The following is a 16,013-nucleotide window of genomic DNA, read 5'->3' as shown; positions in this document are numbered from 1 at the left end:
AGCCACACCTGGTACACAGCTGGCGCTCGGGGGACACCACACGCGGGAAGGAATAAACAACTTGGCCACTCTAGTTCACAGGGCCACGAGCCCCTGGAGACTTCCACAGAAGGTTCCCTGGGCTTGGGTCCTTGTAAGATCACCATTCCCCGCAGCAGACTGGGTCCCACTTTTCCGTTATGGTGTGCCTAGGCGAGTTTGCTAGGCAGTTTCTGGGCCTCAGTTTCCCTACCTGTAAGCAGGGATCAAAACCTTTGACCGCACAGGGCCCCTGTGACTGTGGAGAGGCCCAGGCCAGGGGCTCCTCCGAATGAGGTGGGGAGGGGGGGACCCTGGGAGAGCTGAGGGGCTGCAGGGGAAGGGGAGGGAGCCCGCCTCGGGCTCCCAGGTCGGGCCTGGGGACAGAAGCCTATAGCATCACTGTGAGTAGGTGGTACACCTGTCAGCCCACCCGGACAGCGTGCCCCACAACGTGAGCCAGTATGCGCATGTGTGAGTGCGCGAGCGCGTCGGCAGTCCGGCCACGCCAGGAGTGGGGGGCGGACGGTCTCGTGTTGCCACGGTCGTCCTGTCTGACCATCGGATGCGGCCAACCTCAGCCAGGCAGGGACCAGCAGAAGGTTCACAGCATGAAAAAGATGGTCCCAAGCCCCAGGCACTTTACCCACCTTCATCCGTCACGTGGAACCGAGCACAAAATCCAGCCGCTCCGGGCCCTGCCGGGCTGCTGTGTTGTTCCTGGCAGCAACAGCAAGAAATAGCCCAGGAAGGGACCCCTGGAAGCGGTGTGCTGGCAGGAGCGCTTGACCCGAGGAGGCAGCAGGGCCAGCAAGAGAAAGCAGTCTGGGGCCCCTCAGAGGGAGGCCAAAGTCCTCAACACTTGGCCACCTCTGTGTGATAAGGCCGGTAAGATGGGGGGGGTGCTAATGCCCGAGTGGAGGCAGGGAGCAGAAGCGGCCGAGGGACAGTGTGGTACCCGGACTCCGGCCTCTTCCCAGTTCTGAGTAGGAGCAGCCTGGGCAAGGCTGGCAGGGCTCCACACCTTGGCCTGGGGGCCACCTGCCAAGGGATGAGAGCAGGTGCAGGCGACACTTCGCACTGGTTAAAACCGCAGCCTTGGCATCACCTGGGCTAATGCGCCGCTCACATGCGCAGGAGGCAGGAGGGGAGCTCGGGTTTGGAGCAGCTGAGCCTGTATGAGCGGAGGGCGAGGGCCCAGGGAGCCTCTGCCTCACCAAAGCGACTCCACCGGACAGCCGGGCCCGTGGGGTAGCCGCGCCCCTCTCCCCTGCGAGAAGAGGTTGTTAGGATTGGAGAAATAGGCCAGAGGTGAGCTGCAGCCGCCACCTTCCTCCAGGCTTGGCTCATCTCCAAGTTCTGAAGCCTGGCCTGGGCCATGCGCTGCCCCCCTCCCCTGCTTGGGGGGACGGGCAAGCCTAGAGCTGTCCCTGGAGTTCCTGGCCCCGAACCCACCCGGAGCGCTGGCGGGGTCTAGTCTCCTGCGTGCCAAGATCACGGGTGACCTGCCTGTCACCGATGGGAGCCGGTGGCCGCTCCCAGACCCAGGCCACACTTCAGCAGTCCAGGCTCCCCTGGACCCACGTGTTCGGACTTCTTCCCTCCTCTGTAGGTAGACCTTTCAGGCGGGTCAATCGCTCCCGCCACAGAGCGGCCCCCTCCCTTCCACCGCTGAGGGCTGGGCTGCCCCTCGGGGAGCCTGGTGTTGAGATTCCAGGCTGGGAAATGTGGTTCCCCAAGACCTGGGGCTCTCGGGTTGCCACGGAGTAAGAACTTACTAAGACCCGTGCCTACACCCTGTGGCTCAGCTCCCCGAGCTGTGTGCCAAGGCATCCAAATTGGGCCTCAGTGTTGTCATCTGAAAAATGGGGACGATGCACTGATGCATGAGGAAGCACCTGGCCCATGGTAAGCATCTATGCCACTTCTTCTGGGCTGGGGCAGCTCACGTGACCCACCGAGTCACAGGCTCAGCATCTGTGACAGGAGACAGTCACTTTACTTTGCCCGAGCCCGCGTGTAGCCCTAATGCGGTGCCTAGCACCCGGGCCTCAGATGGGACGCCCGTACCGTCTGCAGCCGCTCCTCTGTGATCACTGTTGCAGGACAGGAGCTGGCCCGAGGGGGGACAGCGAGTGTGGAGGTGCCCTCGGGATGGAGGGCGGTCGCTCAGGAGAGCGATGGGGCGAGTCGAGGCTGCAGCCCGTGTTGTGAGGCGTGAGGGGGCTGCACCTGCCCGCACGCGGTGCTGCCCAGTGCCGCCACCCCGCTTGTACCACCTGCAGAGGGCCCTCTCCTGGATGCCCCTAGCCCGGCCCGGCCCAGAGCAGTCCTGGTCTCTGGTGATGCCAGAAAGACACTTCCCACCTAGAGACTCAACAGCGTTGCCAGCAGGGTGCTTTCCTACCTTTAATTGGGGCTACAAAAGGCACCTCTCCCAGTACAAGAAGATCAATCAACAGGTGGGTGGGCCCAGTGCCCGGTGGAGCCCTGACCGGGAGGAACAGGAGGAGGAGGATGGAGGAAAAGGCAGTGGAGGTCGTGGGGGCCACAGGTGCTCCAGGAGCCTCTCCTTGCGGCCTGGGGCTGCTGGGTCTCGCCCCCACCACACGCAGCTTCGTACCTGGACAGCGTGCGGCTGGGCAGAGGCCCCCACAGCCGGCCCTCGACAGCTAGCCAAAGCCTTTTGGGTCCACGAGGCAGGGGCCGGGGAATGGACCGGAGGCTGCGACAGAAGCTTCTGCTGCCTCTGGCCTCCAGCCAGGCCTCGACTGGCAGTGTGGAAAGGGTCCAGGGAGGGGATCCCCTAGGACAAGGAGTCACATCCGGCAACCAAGCGGCCGGCCTGTCTCAGCAAAGTAGTGGTCGGTTGGGGTGGGGAAGGAGGCAGGAGTGGCCAAGATCCCAATGTAGAGCTGACTCGTTACTCCGGTTCATCCAGCTGTCTCTCCACGGCCCAGGCGGTGCGGCCACAGCAGGGTCAGCCTATCCTCGAGGCGAAGAGAAGGGGGTAACAAGCCTTCCTCAAAGCAGCCTTAACACCGAAGGAGGGAAACAGGCCCCCGTCGGGGACTGTGGGAGCAGCGGGAGCTCAGGCCGCAGGTGCCAGGCCCCACGCTCATAAGGCAAACAGCATGTCCTCATCTTTCTCCTGGGTCTTCTTTCGAGGGGCAGCGCCACGAGGGGGACCCAGGGGCCCCTCGGCCAAGGGGCTGGAGAGGTTGGGCAACCGATCGGCTGCTTTGGCCCGTTCTTCCAGGAACTTGTCAAATTCTAGAGGAACGAGACAGAGGGGTTCGGGGGCGGGTTCCGAGGCCAGGGCGGGGGAAGGGGCGGGCGGGCAGGGCCTACTACCTTCGCTGGTGACGCCCTTGGGCTCCTCCGTGTCATTCCCCTGAGAAAGCAGAAGGAAGAGGAGGTTAGCCACAGTCCTCTGGGGGCAGGCGTAGTGGGCCCAGGACCTGAACCTTGTCCCCACTCTTCCCCGAGCTGCAGCCCTGGGTGTCACCTGACTGCTCTGAGCCTCAGTTTCCCGCTTGGTAGAACTGGTTGTCGGGAAGCTAAAATGGAATATCGGACTGCCAAGCCCAGGCTGTGGGGCCCAGCGGGTCCTCAATAAACACCACTTCCTTTTCTTCCGGTGTGTAGATGGTGAACACACTTGCCCTTGTGGCGGGAAGGGCCCCAGAGACGGAGGCCACGCGTGCTAAAGTTGGGAGTGGGGGGTGCCTCCTGCCATCACCAGGCACGGACCCCCGCGTGACCTCGGGCGGAAACACCGTCTTGGCCGCTGGCAGAAGGCAGCCTCTGGGCCTGGGAGCATCCAGGCCCTTGGTCCTTGGTGCCCAAAGGTGGGGCGGCAGGTGCAGGGGGAGGGGCCCTGGACAGAAGAGCCGAGGCTGGCCGCCCTTGCCTCTCCCTGGGGGCCGCGGGGCTCTGCAGACGGCCTGGGCCCCTGCCTCCTCCTAGGCTCGGCACCCCTCAGGGCTGCTCATTAGCTTCCTGGTCTGGAAGATGGCGCCGCTGGTGGAGCTTCTCAGAGGCACCAGAGGGAGGGCTCCCCGAGCTGGTGCAGGTGCAGGGCTCACCACTGTGACGGCTTCCCTCAGCCCATCCTGCCCTTCCTGTCTCGGGCTGAGGCTCCTGGGGCCCGCGGTGACAGCACTCTCAGGAAAGGCTCGGCCCCAGCAGCTGTGAGGCGGAGGCCTCTGAGGAGAGTGCCTTGGAGAGGGCGGGCGGCTGGCAGGAGGTGTCCCACATTGACGCTCCCCTCCTCCCCAGCTGCTCACCTGCCCCTGTGACCAGTCACTTCCTCATGAGCCCGCTGTTGGTGGGGGGGGGGGGGGAATGTGCCCCAGCCTCTGCTTCTGGGCGGGGCGGGGCCAACTTACCACGTCAGTGGACAGCCACTGCTCGATGTCCTCCATGAGGCAGGCCTGGGTGACAGGGATCTGGAAGGAAGGGCAGGGGTGAGGTGGTGAGGGCAGTGCATGCGGTGCGAAGGCAGAAGGCCCCATCAGCTGGGGGCCTGCTGGCTGGGTGGCCTGTGGCTGTCACCCTCACCCCTGAGTCTCCTCATTTATGAAGTGGGGCCAGTTGGACATGCCCCACCCCCTTCTGGGGGGTTGAGATCCTGGTATATCCCCTTCAAGATGGCTCCTGCCCGTCTGCTTAGGACCCACAATTCTGCCCACTGTGCCAGGCTGTGGGCAAGGGGATGTGGGGCCGGGTGCTAGGCAGGGGGTCGGGGAGGGGGCTCCTAACAGCTGGAGCAGGAACCTGAGGAAGAACGGATCTCCCCACTACTCATAGGGACTTTCGTTTTGGGCCACAAAGACATGGGCTCTGCCACAAGGGTCCCGCACTGGGGCTGGGGGCTTCCTTCTACAGTGTGAGGACCCAGTTGGAGGTTTTGGGGACAGAGTCCGAGACTGCCCTTTCATACAGCGTGGCTTGGGCAGGTCACTTGTCTGACCTCGCTTCTCTCATGTTTAGAGGAGGGAGCACACGGTCCCTACCGTCCAGGCTGCTGTGAGGGGACAGGAGGTGATGGATAGGAGTCTGGCACAGAGCAGACGCTCAAGAAAGGCTAGTGACCGCTTTGTTACTTTGGGAAAGAGAGTGAGAGTGACAGTCCTTCTCCAACCCAGCCAGTTCGGTCCCCAAGCTCTGTCCCCAGCACCTGAGGTCCCCGGTGGCGGCAGAAGCGCCCAGAGCAGAGAGAGCAGGCGCCTACTTCCCGGAAGCAGCAGCAAGGGCTCTGGGCAGCGTGCACCTGTCCCTCTCTACCCAGCCCAGAACCAGCGAGCCCCGGTTGCCTCCCAGCTGCCAGAGGGGCCACCTGGGCCTCGCTTCCGAATTAGGGGCCGGAAGTGGGCACCGAGGGGCCACGAAGCAGGAGCACAGCGGGGCACCTGCAGCACCCTGCATTCTTGCTGGCTCTGGTGGTCCTGCCCCTGCGACAGCACCACCCCGGGCGGGACTCCTGCCAGTGGCAGCCTCCGCTCTCTGGGCCGGCCTGGCCTCTCCTCACCATGCCTTGTCTCATCATCCAGTCACTGAGGCTCTTCTCAAGGCTGCCTCCCATCTGGGTGAGAAAGGGTCAGGCTGAGGGTGGCAGGAAGGCCAGGGCCACTGGTATGCTGGCAGCTTTCTCCAATGTGGACACCCCTTTCAGGTCGGGAGTCCTGTTACCACCTTAGGAGGCCGTGTGTGTGTGTGTGTGTGTGTGTGTGTGTGTGCGCACGCCTGTGGAGGCTGGTGCTGTGGGGGCAGGTGAGGGGGGACAGGCAGCAGTGGAGGGTGTCTCACTGGGATGAACCACAATAGCCCTGCGACCCCAGGGTCCTGAATGCACCGGGCAAATCTCCTTTTCCACAACGAGCCTGGGAGCGGCCTAGGCAATCCTGGAAGGGCTGAGAAGGCAGCCATTAACCAGTGTGCTGGCTGCTAGGGGCTCTGATGGGTACCCCAGGATTAGAACGTTGGTTTGCCCAGTCCCCTCATGTTTACTGATGGACAATCAGGGTTCCCTAGGACCCCAGAGATGAGGAGACTAGAGTCCCGGCTCCCAGCTCGCCGGCCCCCAACAGCCTCCCCCACCCTGGACAGACCCGGCACAGGGCCTGGGACACGCTGTCCCGCAGCCGCAATCACGGGACTTGTGAACCCCGGGGGCAAATACTGGCTGCCAGGAGAGCTGGCACTGGATTCCATTCTCTACTTTGCCGCTCAGAGTCCCATCCTGACAGTTTAACGGGAGAAAGCCTCCCCACCACCCAGCCAGACTCATGTACCTTGGGAGCAGGTGTTTACGGACAGTTGTAAGAACATCATACCCTGATGTGGGCAGAAGCTGCTTCAATCTCTCAAGTGATCAGAGAGGAATAAGCAATGATTTACCAACTTCCTCTTTCCTGCAAGTAGAGGTGTGTGTATATTTCCTCCCTGTGGCTAACTGAAGGTGGTATAGGAGCCGGGAGACCTGGGTTCTAGTTCCTGTCATGCCCGGGATTGCTCTGAGTCCTGGGGCGGGGACACCTGTCTCTGGGCTGCAGTCCTTCATCTGCAACCGGAAGGGGTGCCTGTGCAGTTCGCCTCTGCCCACGAGGGGTCAGGTGGCCTGAGAGGGAAGTGCTTCCAGACGGCTCCCAGAGCGTTCGGATGCATCTGGAATCTGGGAGCCAGATTTTCTGGAGTGTCCACCTCTGTTCCTTAGAGCTGTGCAGGCCATCTGGGGCTCCTGCTCCCGGCACTGGCTATGGAGCCAGGACCGAGGACTGTGAGGTGTGTTGGGCAAACTACCTCACAATGCTAAGCCTGGGCTTTCTCGTCCGTAAGTGGGGAAAACCACACAGCAGCACCAGGGAGACTGAACGCTTCACTCTGTGCCAGGCATCACGCTAAGGATGTTAACCTCTGCTGCCTCACTTGCCCGGCCTCTCGATCTCAGTTTTCTCATCTGTAAATGGGGATAACAACACGACCTAAGGGTTTGTGTGATGGCTCAGAAAGGCGGGCTGTAGGGTGCCTGGCACAGGGCATGGCTGTGACAGATGGCCACTTACAAAGGAAAGTAGCTGGAGGCCCTGAGACGCAGGTGCAAACGTGCTGTGCTTGGTGCTGGGTCACAGGGCACACACGGGAGACGTCTGATTCTCTAGCTGGTCTTGCCTCCACGGTGTTCCAAGTCTGGCTCCGCTCTGACTTGGGAATGACTCCTGAGATGCTGGGGATGCCTTTGGGGAGTCGCCAGGACCCCCCACCCACTTGTATACTGGGCAACTTCCACTCCCTCCTAGCTGCTCTCCCAGCTTCCATGCTGGTTCCTTCTAAAACGGACAGAGAAACGTGCCCCTCTGCTCAAGCCTGGCCATGGCCTCCACCTCACACAGTCCTCCTGGCTACCCGAGGCCCTCGGGTCCCTGCTGCCCCTCAGGCTTTGTCTCCTGTCGCCCAGTCCAACCTGGCCTCAGAAGCCTGTGCTGTCACCGGCTGTCTCCCTTCATTGCCCCCTGCCTCTCCAACTCCTGGGCCCAGCCATTTCTAATCACCTCCCGAGGAGCTACTCTGTCCACTTACTGAAACAGAAATTCCCCCCACCCCAAGGGCATCTAGAACAAATCCAAAGGGGTGAGAATTGTACTTGGAGTTCTGCCAAGGGGGAGGGGTCACCCACAGAGTGTGTGCAGTGCCGGACATGTGGCTATCACTCCATACACCGTCAATCAATTCGATGGAATGAAAATGGCACCCCTGGAAGCCTCCCTGAAGTTTCAGGGTATGTTCTCTTGTCCCCCCTGTCCCCACTCCTGCAAATAACAGGTCTCCAGGGAGGCGGGGAGGTACAATGCCGATGGAGCTCTAACTCTGCTGAGCCCCTTAACACGCCCTCTCGCACACCCCACTGTAAACCGTGCTACGGGTCAGCAGTCTGTCCGCGGACATGCAGCTGGGAAGCCAGGCTGCAGGACTCTGGGCTTTCTGAGTCCTTGCTCTAGCCCTTCCTTGCTGTGTGAACTTGGGCAGGTGACTTAACCTCTCGGACTGCTTCCTCAGCTGTGAAATGGGAGGTGTCACATTAGCTACAAGGGGCCAGTGACGGAACCAGATGAGGAGAGGGATGTGTCACGTTGGGGCCCAGCACATGGCGGGTGGGGGTGTGGGACCGGGGGGCAAGGATCCTCTGGCCCTCCTTCCGGACAAGGTAGCAGCAGGACCCTCTGCTTACCGCTCCAGTGCTCTGCTGCCGGGCATCCAGGGCTCCAGCCAGGCCATCTGTTGCTTGGGGGGCTTCGTATTTCACCCTGAAACGTAGAGGCCAAGACCATGAGTTCTGCCCTGTGGTACCAGGCATGCTGACCGAGGGCGGGATGCACGGGTGGGCAGGGGTGAGCTGGACTCACATCCTGTGTGGCCCTGGGTGGTGCCTGGGCAGGGGGCAGCGCAGGCCTCAGGACGGGCTCCAATTCTGCAGGCCCACCCGCCCGCCTGCCTGCCTGCCTGCAGACCGTAGACCCGGGCTTAGACGTGTGACCATGACAGGCAGCCAAGGCTGGAGAAGTGAGGGAAGGTGGCGCTGGCCAAAGGCCAAGAGCAAGCTCACCAATGGCTCTCATCGGATCCGGCCAAACTCGAGGGATGAGAAACCATGCCAGTGCCCCATCCCCATGGAGAATTCCCACCTCCAGACCCTTCTTTGAACAGCTTCCTCTTTTTTAAAAATGTTTATTTTGAGAGACAGAGAGAGTGGGTGCAGGGGAGAGGCAGAGAGGGGAGGAGAGATTCCCAAGCAGGCTTCACGCTCAGCATGGAGCCCGACGTGGGGGTAGATCTCACGACTGTGACAATCCTGACCTGAGCTGAAATCAAGAATCAGACGTTTAACCAAATGAGCCACCCAGGCTCCCCGAGCAGCTTCCATTTTGTAAGGTAATAAATCGTGGTTCTGTACAAGGCTGCCTTTGGATGGAGAGTTCCATTTGCTGTCGTAGACACACGTGCAGATGGCTGGGTGGGGCGTCATCCCACATGGTGCCATCCTGCGTGGGGCCCCAGCACGAAGCTCTCCCCTGCCCCGTCTTGGCTGTGCTGGGGGATGGGGCGCCTGGATGGCTGTTGGTTAAGCATCCGACTTTGGCTCGGGTCATGATCTCATGGCTCGTGAGTTCAAGCCCTTGCATGGGGCTCTCTGCCGTCAGTGCAGAACCCGCTTCAGATCCTCTGCCCCTCCTCTCTCTGTCCCTTCCTCTACTCTTGCACTCTCTCTCTCTCTCTCAAAAATAAAAAGAAAGAAAGAAAGAAAGACTAAATGTCCTGGGGGATGCCACCAGCTGGACGGGGCAGAGAGGGCAGGGGCTGAGCACAGGGAAGGTGTTTGCTGTGTGTGAGGTGAGTCGTGGGGAGCGAGAGAATAAGGCAGGAGTCAGGGGAAAGCTGTGTGGCAATGGACTGGGGCGGGGGGGGGGGGGTCTCTCCTGGTTGCTACAGGGGGACGTCAGAGGCGGCCTTGGGCGCTCAGCCCTGATTCTTGGAAGGAGCCGCTCTTCTCATTCTGGAGCGTCAGCTGAAGGAGGCGGGGCCTCGGCACCAGCTCGGTCCAGTTCTGAGGGGAAGAAGTGAGCTGCAGAATCCCTGTCACAAATAGAAAGCCCTGAAGGTCCGGGGGCGGGGGTGGGGGGCAGCTCGAGGCTTCAGGAACCCGAGCCCTATTGACTGAAACCGTTGCGATGCCAAATGGCCTTCCTGGGAATGGGGGAGACTGGCACGTCAAAGGGCCTCTGGGGAGAAGACCCCCAAATTCCCAGGCAGCCATTCTGAGGGCACTGGAGTCCACTCCCTCCTGTGGAGGCGGCCGCAAGTGCCATCATGAGCTCAACCCCCAGTTCCGCAGCTCCTGCCCATCCCTGGGCTAGGGACGATCTGCAGGGCTGGGCTGGAGCCAACACGAAAGCCAGGGTGGCGGGCGGTGTGCTCACGCCCTCCTGGAGCTTGGTATCCCCGGCTGAGTCCGGGCCCTGAGAGCTGGTGAGGAGGAAGTGATGTCTAAGACTGAGCCATGCGTCCCGCCCACTCCTGGTATGGAAGTAGCCCCCTTGCTGTCCCTCCTTCTAAGACATGGCAGGTGTGATGTGGAAAAAGGCAGAATAAGGCATGTTCAGACCTAGGAATATACAGGAATCAACGCTTTTCTTCACTCAGAAGAACAATACATTCTTTCCTAGTTACGCCCTCGCCCCCACCTCTGCTTTTCCGTCTCTCCTGCCCCCACAGCCCTCAGGCCGAAGCGTGGCCGTCCCCCCGGGGCCATGCCTGCAGCAGTGGAGGTGGAAGACACCCGGGATAGAGGAAGCTCCCGCAAGGCCCACGCCCAGGCCCAGCCGCAGATGCTGGGCCAGGTGTCTCCTGCCCCACACCCAGCGCAGGAGGGAGGAGGGCTACGCCTCCGAAGGTTGTGGTGAAGCTGGTGGGCAGGGACTGGCCCGGGGGCCCCTTGGATGACACCGGCACTGGGGAGGTCATCCAGTGCAGTGCAGTGTGTCCCCAGGATGACAATACAGAAGAGCATCCTACTTCCAGCAAAGCCTGGCTAGGGTGTGTCTGGCTCAGAGAGATGCTCCCTGTCGCTCTCCTTGGCCTGGTCGGCTGGAGAGGCCACGACTGTGCCACCTGGGGTTGGGGTGTGGCTGGCAAGGAGCTGGCTTCCCGGTGAGCAGAGGCAGAGCTGGCACAGGCTGGAGGGAAGCAGGAGCCGGGAAGGCAGAAGGAGGTGTGGGCCAGACTCCAGGTGGGCAGAAAAGGCCTCAGAGGATTCAAGAGCCCCTGGGGGGGGGGGGGGCGCGGAGGGGAGCAGGGCAGTCAGGCGGGCCCGGGACTAGAAGACCCAGCAGAAGCCTAAGGGAGGGACCACCAAGCAGAACAAAGGAAAGAGGAACTTGACACCAGGGCATTCTGGTCCCTGCCACGTGCTTTCTGCTGAGGTGGAAACCAGTCCCCAGGGACCCAGGGAGGGCCTGCAGGGGACCCCATGACGTGAGAAGGTCCAAGATGTCCCCTCCCCTCCCCCCACCCCAGCATCTCACGCTCTCCCTGCCTCTGAGCCCAGCATCTCACGCTCCTCCTGCCTCTGAGCCTTTGCACACGCTGCTCCTATGGCCTGAAACGGCCTTCCTGACTCCTTATCCCCAAGGTCCAGGCCGGAGCACCCTCTGCAGAGCTGCCTGCCACCACGTGTGTGTCCACAGTGCCCGGCACCCCCATCCAGGGCGGCCATAAGCACCGCACGGCGGTGGTGTGTGCACCTTCCTCCCCATGAGACTGCGGGCGCCGGGGACGCCTTCCTCTGCCCCCCAGGGCCTGCTCCTCAAGGGAGTAACAGAGCAACAGCAAGCCTCGCCGGGCTGGCGAGCCGGGCCGACTGCCAGGGGCTCTCCGGCGTGGCCAGCATGCTGCCTGCTGGGGCCTAGCGGGCGGGCGGGCGGCCCTCCCGGCTGCACATCCCAGTGGACCCATTAGCTTCCACCCGCACAGTGGCTTCTCCGTGCCCCAAACTCCCCGGCAACTGTGAGCTGCTGGTCCGTGAGCACTGGGCCTCGTGAGCGCAGACTGCCCAGACTAAAAACGCTGCTCGCAGCCCAGGGTTTGGTCCGGGCGGCAGGCAGAGCCAGCTGCAGCCTATCAGATTTGACCTGGATGTGTGGTGTGGACAGGGCATGGCTAGGCCCTCAGAGGCCCACTGACAGTTCCCAAAGACAGGGCAAGGAGGGAAGGCCAAAGGCCATTCAAGTGACCAGAATGACCACCGGGGAGGCTGGGGCATCTGCTGAGGGAGTCCCTTAATCCAGAGCTTTCCTTGGCTGTAAATCCTGGCTGCCCGTGGCGCAGTCCTGAGCAAAGGGCTCAGAGTACCAAGCAAACTGCTTCCCCTGACAAGCCTGTGTGGGGCCAGTCCCGAGACGTCGAGGCAAGGGGCCTGCCGTGGCTGCCGAAAGCACCTCCCTGAAAACACCAGCTCAGCAAAGGACAGAACCTCAGCCCTGGGGCAGAGGGAACAGACCCAGGTGGGGCAACAGGGACTTCTTGGGGCATTAAGGGTGTCTAGGCAGCAACAGAAATGACTAGACAAGTCCCTGAGGTTTTATCAGGGATATTCTCTGCCTGCCCTGGGGGGTGTGGTGGGGAGAGGCCGGGCAGGACACTGTTTGGGAACAAGCAGCCCTGGGGTCCCATCCTAGTGTTGCCACATATCAATGGTCTGACTCGGAGCAAATGACTTGGCCTCTCAGTGCCTCAGTTTCCTCATCTGATCAGATTATGTGAGATTCTGGCACACAGTTGCTCATCAAACCACAGGTGTCCCTTCTTCCCCCCAGGCCTGCCCGTGGGGCATGAAGTCTGCCTCTGGGGCCACTGGGACTGACCTAGGGGGTGGGAGCTCTGCCATCCCGAGGGGGTGCAGACAGCAGACTGTGTGTCCCTCCACACGGCATGCCACGCAGCTGGGTTCAGGGGCCTGGAGAGGCTCTGCCCTGATGGGGAGCCCGCAATGCAGGAGACAGGGTGGGGCTGGGCCACTCACTCTTTTCGTTGGTCAGCCAGAGAGCTGCCGCGGGTCAGCGCAAACATGTCAAACTCGCCTTCCAGTTGGCCCGAGGCCTCCAGAGACTGCAGGCCAGCCCTCACGCTGCTGGAGCCCAGGTCTGCAGAGACAGAAAGGGACATGAAGGGCCCTGCACACTGGGCAGTGGCTGAGCTGCTAGGCCCAGGGACCCAGGGACGGTTCTGGAGAAGCAGGGGGGCGGCGGGGGTGGGTGCGGGGCGGGACAGTGCGGGTATCCGGATGGGGCAGCCAGGTCCCTGCTGGCTGAGGGGCCGTGGGTACGTGACTTCCTCTCCCTGAGGTGGAGTCACAGTCCCCTTCCCGGGGCAGCAGTGACGAGTAAAACGCTGCCCACCGCATCTGGCACAGGACACGGCTGTGTGGTGGGCTGGCGATCACACGCGCAGCTGGGTTTCCCAGCAGCCTCGCATTAGTGATTCAGAACGGGCTCTGACGTACTTCCTGGGCTCAGCACAAGCAGGCAGCCAGCGGCGTGAAAACCAATCACAGTGACGATGATGGCACCTGCTAGCGTGTCCCGGGAGCGCACCCTGGGCCTGGTGCGACCTGGGGCCCTTTCATGCGTGAGCTTACTCAGTCCTCGCGACGACCCACGAGGAAGGCCCATTCCTGCCCTTTACACAGGAGAGGGGGCGGAGGGCGTTCAAGCGACTAGGCCAAGCTCGCCTCGATGGCTCAGGCCACGGAGAATTCAGTGTCGAGGGGCGACCACAGAACAGGGGGCCCCTGAGGCCCGGGGGGCTCAGGAGCTGTGGGCTGTGAGGGTAAGAGCCCCACGTGTTTGGTCCTGGGTGCCCGACCTTGCAGTGGGGTTCAGCCCAGCGAGGTGGGGTCTGGGCCAACGGTCTGCTGTTGGCGCTCCAGCCCCAAACTGGGAGGAGGGCACCCCCAAAAGTGAGGGGTGCCCGCAGCACCGTCGTGCGCCCTCGGCCAGAACCCCCACCCTGAACTTACTCATTCCCGCCAGCTGGGACGAGAGGCTGCTGGTGGCCGCCTGGTCAGGGCCCATGTCGATCAAGTCGGCCGCTGCCTCGGCCTCCTGCGGGGCCTGGGGAGAAGGGAGATGTCGCTGTTGCTGGGGGACGTGCTACCAGGGCCCTGGCAGCTCTGTCTGGGAATGAGGGAGTCTTCCCTGCTCTGCCCCTAGCTCAGTTGCACCCCCTGGGGGGTTGGGAAGCCGGCATTAGCTGATGGCGGGGCCTTAGTTACCTTAAAGGGACAGTGACATAAAAAGTTAGAAGGGGACTTCTCTAGGAGTCTGGACAAGAGGGCACATCCCGTGCAGGTTGTCTGGGGAGGGAGCCCTCCTCTCCCACATCAGCACGGGCATGACCTGGTCATAGAAAAGCGCCTTTACCTTGCCGGTCTGGCCCGTTCGGAACCGTTCAAACCTACGAAGACAGAAACGAGCCGAGTCAGAGAGACAGAGAGGCCCCTGAGCACAGCCCAGCCTGGGCAGGGTTCCTCACACTGCAGGCCTCCCAATCCACCTGGCGGGTCACGATTAGGGTGACAGACCCAGTTTACGCCCGGGATGCGTATCCCTGCCGGTGTATCCCTGGGGGATGGGTAACAGTGCCCCTTGTTCACTGGCAAGAGTGTCCCAACTGGAGTTTTTGACTGCCTGCCCACTCCGGTCGTGACTGGCACACACACAGGGACGGGCCAGGACAGACAGGAAAATGCGGACGCACGGCACACAGCAAAGGTGAGTTCTGTTCCCTGAAACGTTCCCGACACGCCAAGGGGCTGCTGAGGTGGGCGGAGAAGGCCGTGGTCTGCTGAGTGCTGGCCCTGTCACTTACTGAGTGACGGTGGGTACATTAACGTCCCTTCTGGAGCTCGGCCTCGTCTTTTACAAGGGGACGACGGTGGAACCTGCCTCCCAGACGTGAAGCCCCGGCGAAGACTGAGTATGACCGTGAACTAGGAGGCAGCAGGCATAGGATATCAGGCCAGGCCTGATGCCTGTGGGTGTCAGGGGGTCCCAGTCATCCCCAGATTGGGTCCTTGGGCCATCTCAGCCCACACCCCAAAATGGCAGAAAGGGACACTTCTATTCCACTGAGCCGGCGAGCAGGAGAGGCCTCGTAGACGTGGCCCACGGCAGCCCTGCCCCACTCTCAAGGGACTCAGAATCACCTGTGTGTTGATGGACAAAGATGTGAGATGAACAAGGGCTGGAGAAGGCTGGAATAACTGTGTTGTGACCCAGGGACCCCTGGTTGCTAAGTGCATCACCCCATAGGGCAGGTACAACCGTGGACCTCGATTTCAGATATAGAGAGCCTGGCACCCCTTCTCTGTATTAGCACCTGAGTGCCCTCTGGGGAACTGCTCCTCCCCCATCTCCTTGTGACCCTTCAAGGGCCCCTTTTCCCTTCTCAACCCAGTGGGAATGACAAAGCTGAGCCAATCAGCTTCTCTTGAACAGAATGACACAAAGTGGGCAACTGTGCGGGGCCCATTTACTGATGGCAGCACCCTGGGGACGTGGCCTGGGAGTTTCTGCCCCCAGTCCCCAGGGCCGCCCTGGGATCTTTCTTTCCTACTCTGCTGGGAGGCCTCACTGTTTCACTCTTTTCTGGATTCTGAAAGCTTCCCATTTCATAAAGGCTATTCTCCTAATAAATTATTTTCCTGCCTAAGTGAGCTGCGTGCAGTGTGCAGTCAAAGAGTCAAAGGGCAGTAATTAAGTCAAGTAACTGGTCCACAGCCCCAGAGCCAGGCAGTGGCAGAGTGAGCAAGGATGGACCAGGCCCACACGCAGGGACATGGCAGCAGGGCAGACCCTGGCAGGGATTGGAGAGGTGGCTGGAAGGCTGGGCAGACTTCATGCCCTCCGGGGAAGGAGACGGCTGAGGACACGCCGGGGAAGGGGGGAGACCACAGGAGGTCAGACGGTGCGAACAGGGAGCCAGGGGAGGGAGAGGGCGGGGGCGGCCGGCCTACCGTTCGTGGCGCAGGAACACGTTGTTGAGGTTGTCGTTGACGATGAGCAGCTCCTCCGTGAGCTGCTCATTGGCGATTCGGGGGATGAGCTCCAGGACCCGCAGCTGCATGGCTCGGCACGTCCTATTGAGCTCCTGAGGAGGCAGGAAGGGAGATGGCCATAGTCCCTGGGCCCAGAGTGAGGCCATCGCCGGGGGCCGGGCCCCAGCCTTTGTGCCGCCTTGGAGGATGGAGGGGTTTCCAAACCAGACTCCAAGCTCCCAGGACAGCTTTCGGGGTTCCGCAACCAAGCCTCTGGCTCCCACGTCCGGTGTTCTACACCAATACTGAACATGCAGGAGACAAGTAACATGTGAGGCAGGGCTGCTGGCTTAACCTGGCTGCACGCAGACTTGGTATTACGGTTCCAGCCGCCACTTCTGCT

General features: G+C 61.8%; 1 protein-coding gene across 5 annotated transcripts in view; it reads right to left on the bottom strand.

The window, feature by feature from the left end:
* Nucleotides 1-232: 232 nt before the first annotated feature.
* The window catches only part of TOM1 (target of myb1 membrane trafficking protein), a 44,729-nt gene continuing 28,948 nt past the window's right edge, over nucleotides 233-16,013 (bottom strand). For 3 of the 5 annotated variants that reach the window (XM_042993145.1, XM_042993143.1, XM_042993144.1), the window contains exons 8-16: nucleotides 15,590-15,723; nucleotides 13,995-14,028; nucleotides 13,592-13,685; nucleotides 12,596-12,716; nucleotides 8,249-8,324; nucleotides 5,552-5,605; nucleotides 4,410-4,469; nucleotides 3,373-3,412; nucleotides 669-3,291 (exon numbers count right to left, since the gene is read on the bottom strand). In XM_042993145.1, the coding sequence (XP_042849079.1) occupies nucleotides 3,137-3,291; nucleotides 3,373-3,412; nucleotides 4,410-4,469; nucleotides 5,552-5,605; nucleotides 8,249-8,324; nucleotides 12,596-12,716; nucleotides 13,592-13,685; nucleotides 13,995-14,028; nucleotides 15,590-15,723 (768 nt within the window). In that variant the 3' untranslated portion in view covers nucleotides 669-3,136. Of the gene's footprint in view, nucleotides 3,292-3,372; nucleotides 3,413-4,409; nucleotides 4,470-5,551; nucleotides 5,606-8,248; nucleotides 8,325-12,595; nucleotides 12,717-13,591; nucleotides 13,686-13,994; nucleotides 14,029-15,589; nucleotides 15,724-16,013 lie in introns of all 5 variants that reach the window. The other 2 variants (XM_042993141.1, XM_042993142.1) reach the window with 2 other exon arrangements.

Source organism: Panthera tigris, chromosome B4 (assembly GCF_018350195.1).
Source record: "Panthera tigris isolate Pti1 chromosome B4, P.tigris_Pti1_mat1.1, whole genome shotgun sequence".
NCBI classification, from domain to species: domain Eukaryota; kingdom Metazoa; phylum Chordata; class Mammalia; order Carnivora; family Felidae; genus Panthera; species Panthera tigris.
This window is presented reverse-complemented; position numbering and strand designations above follow the sequence as displayed.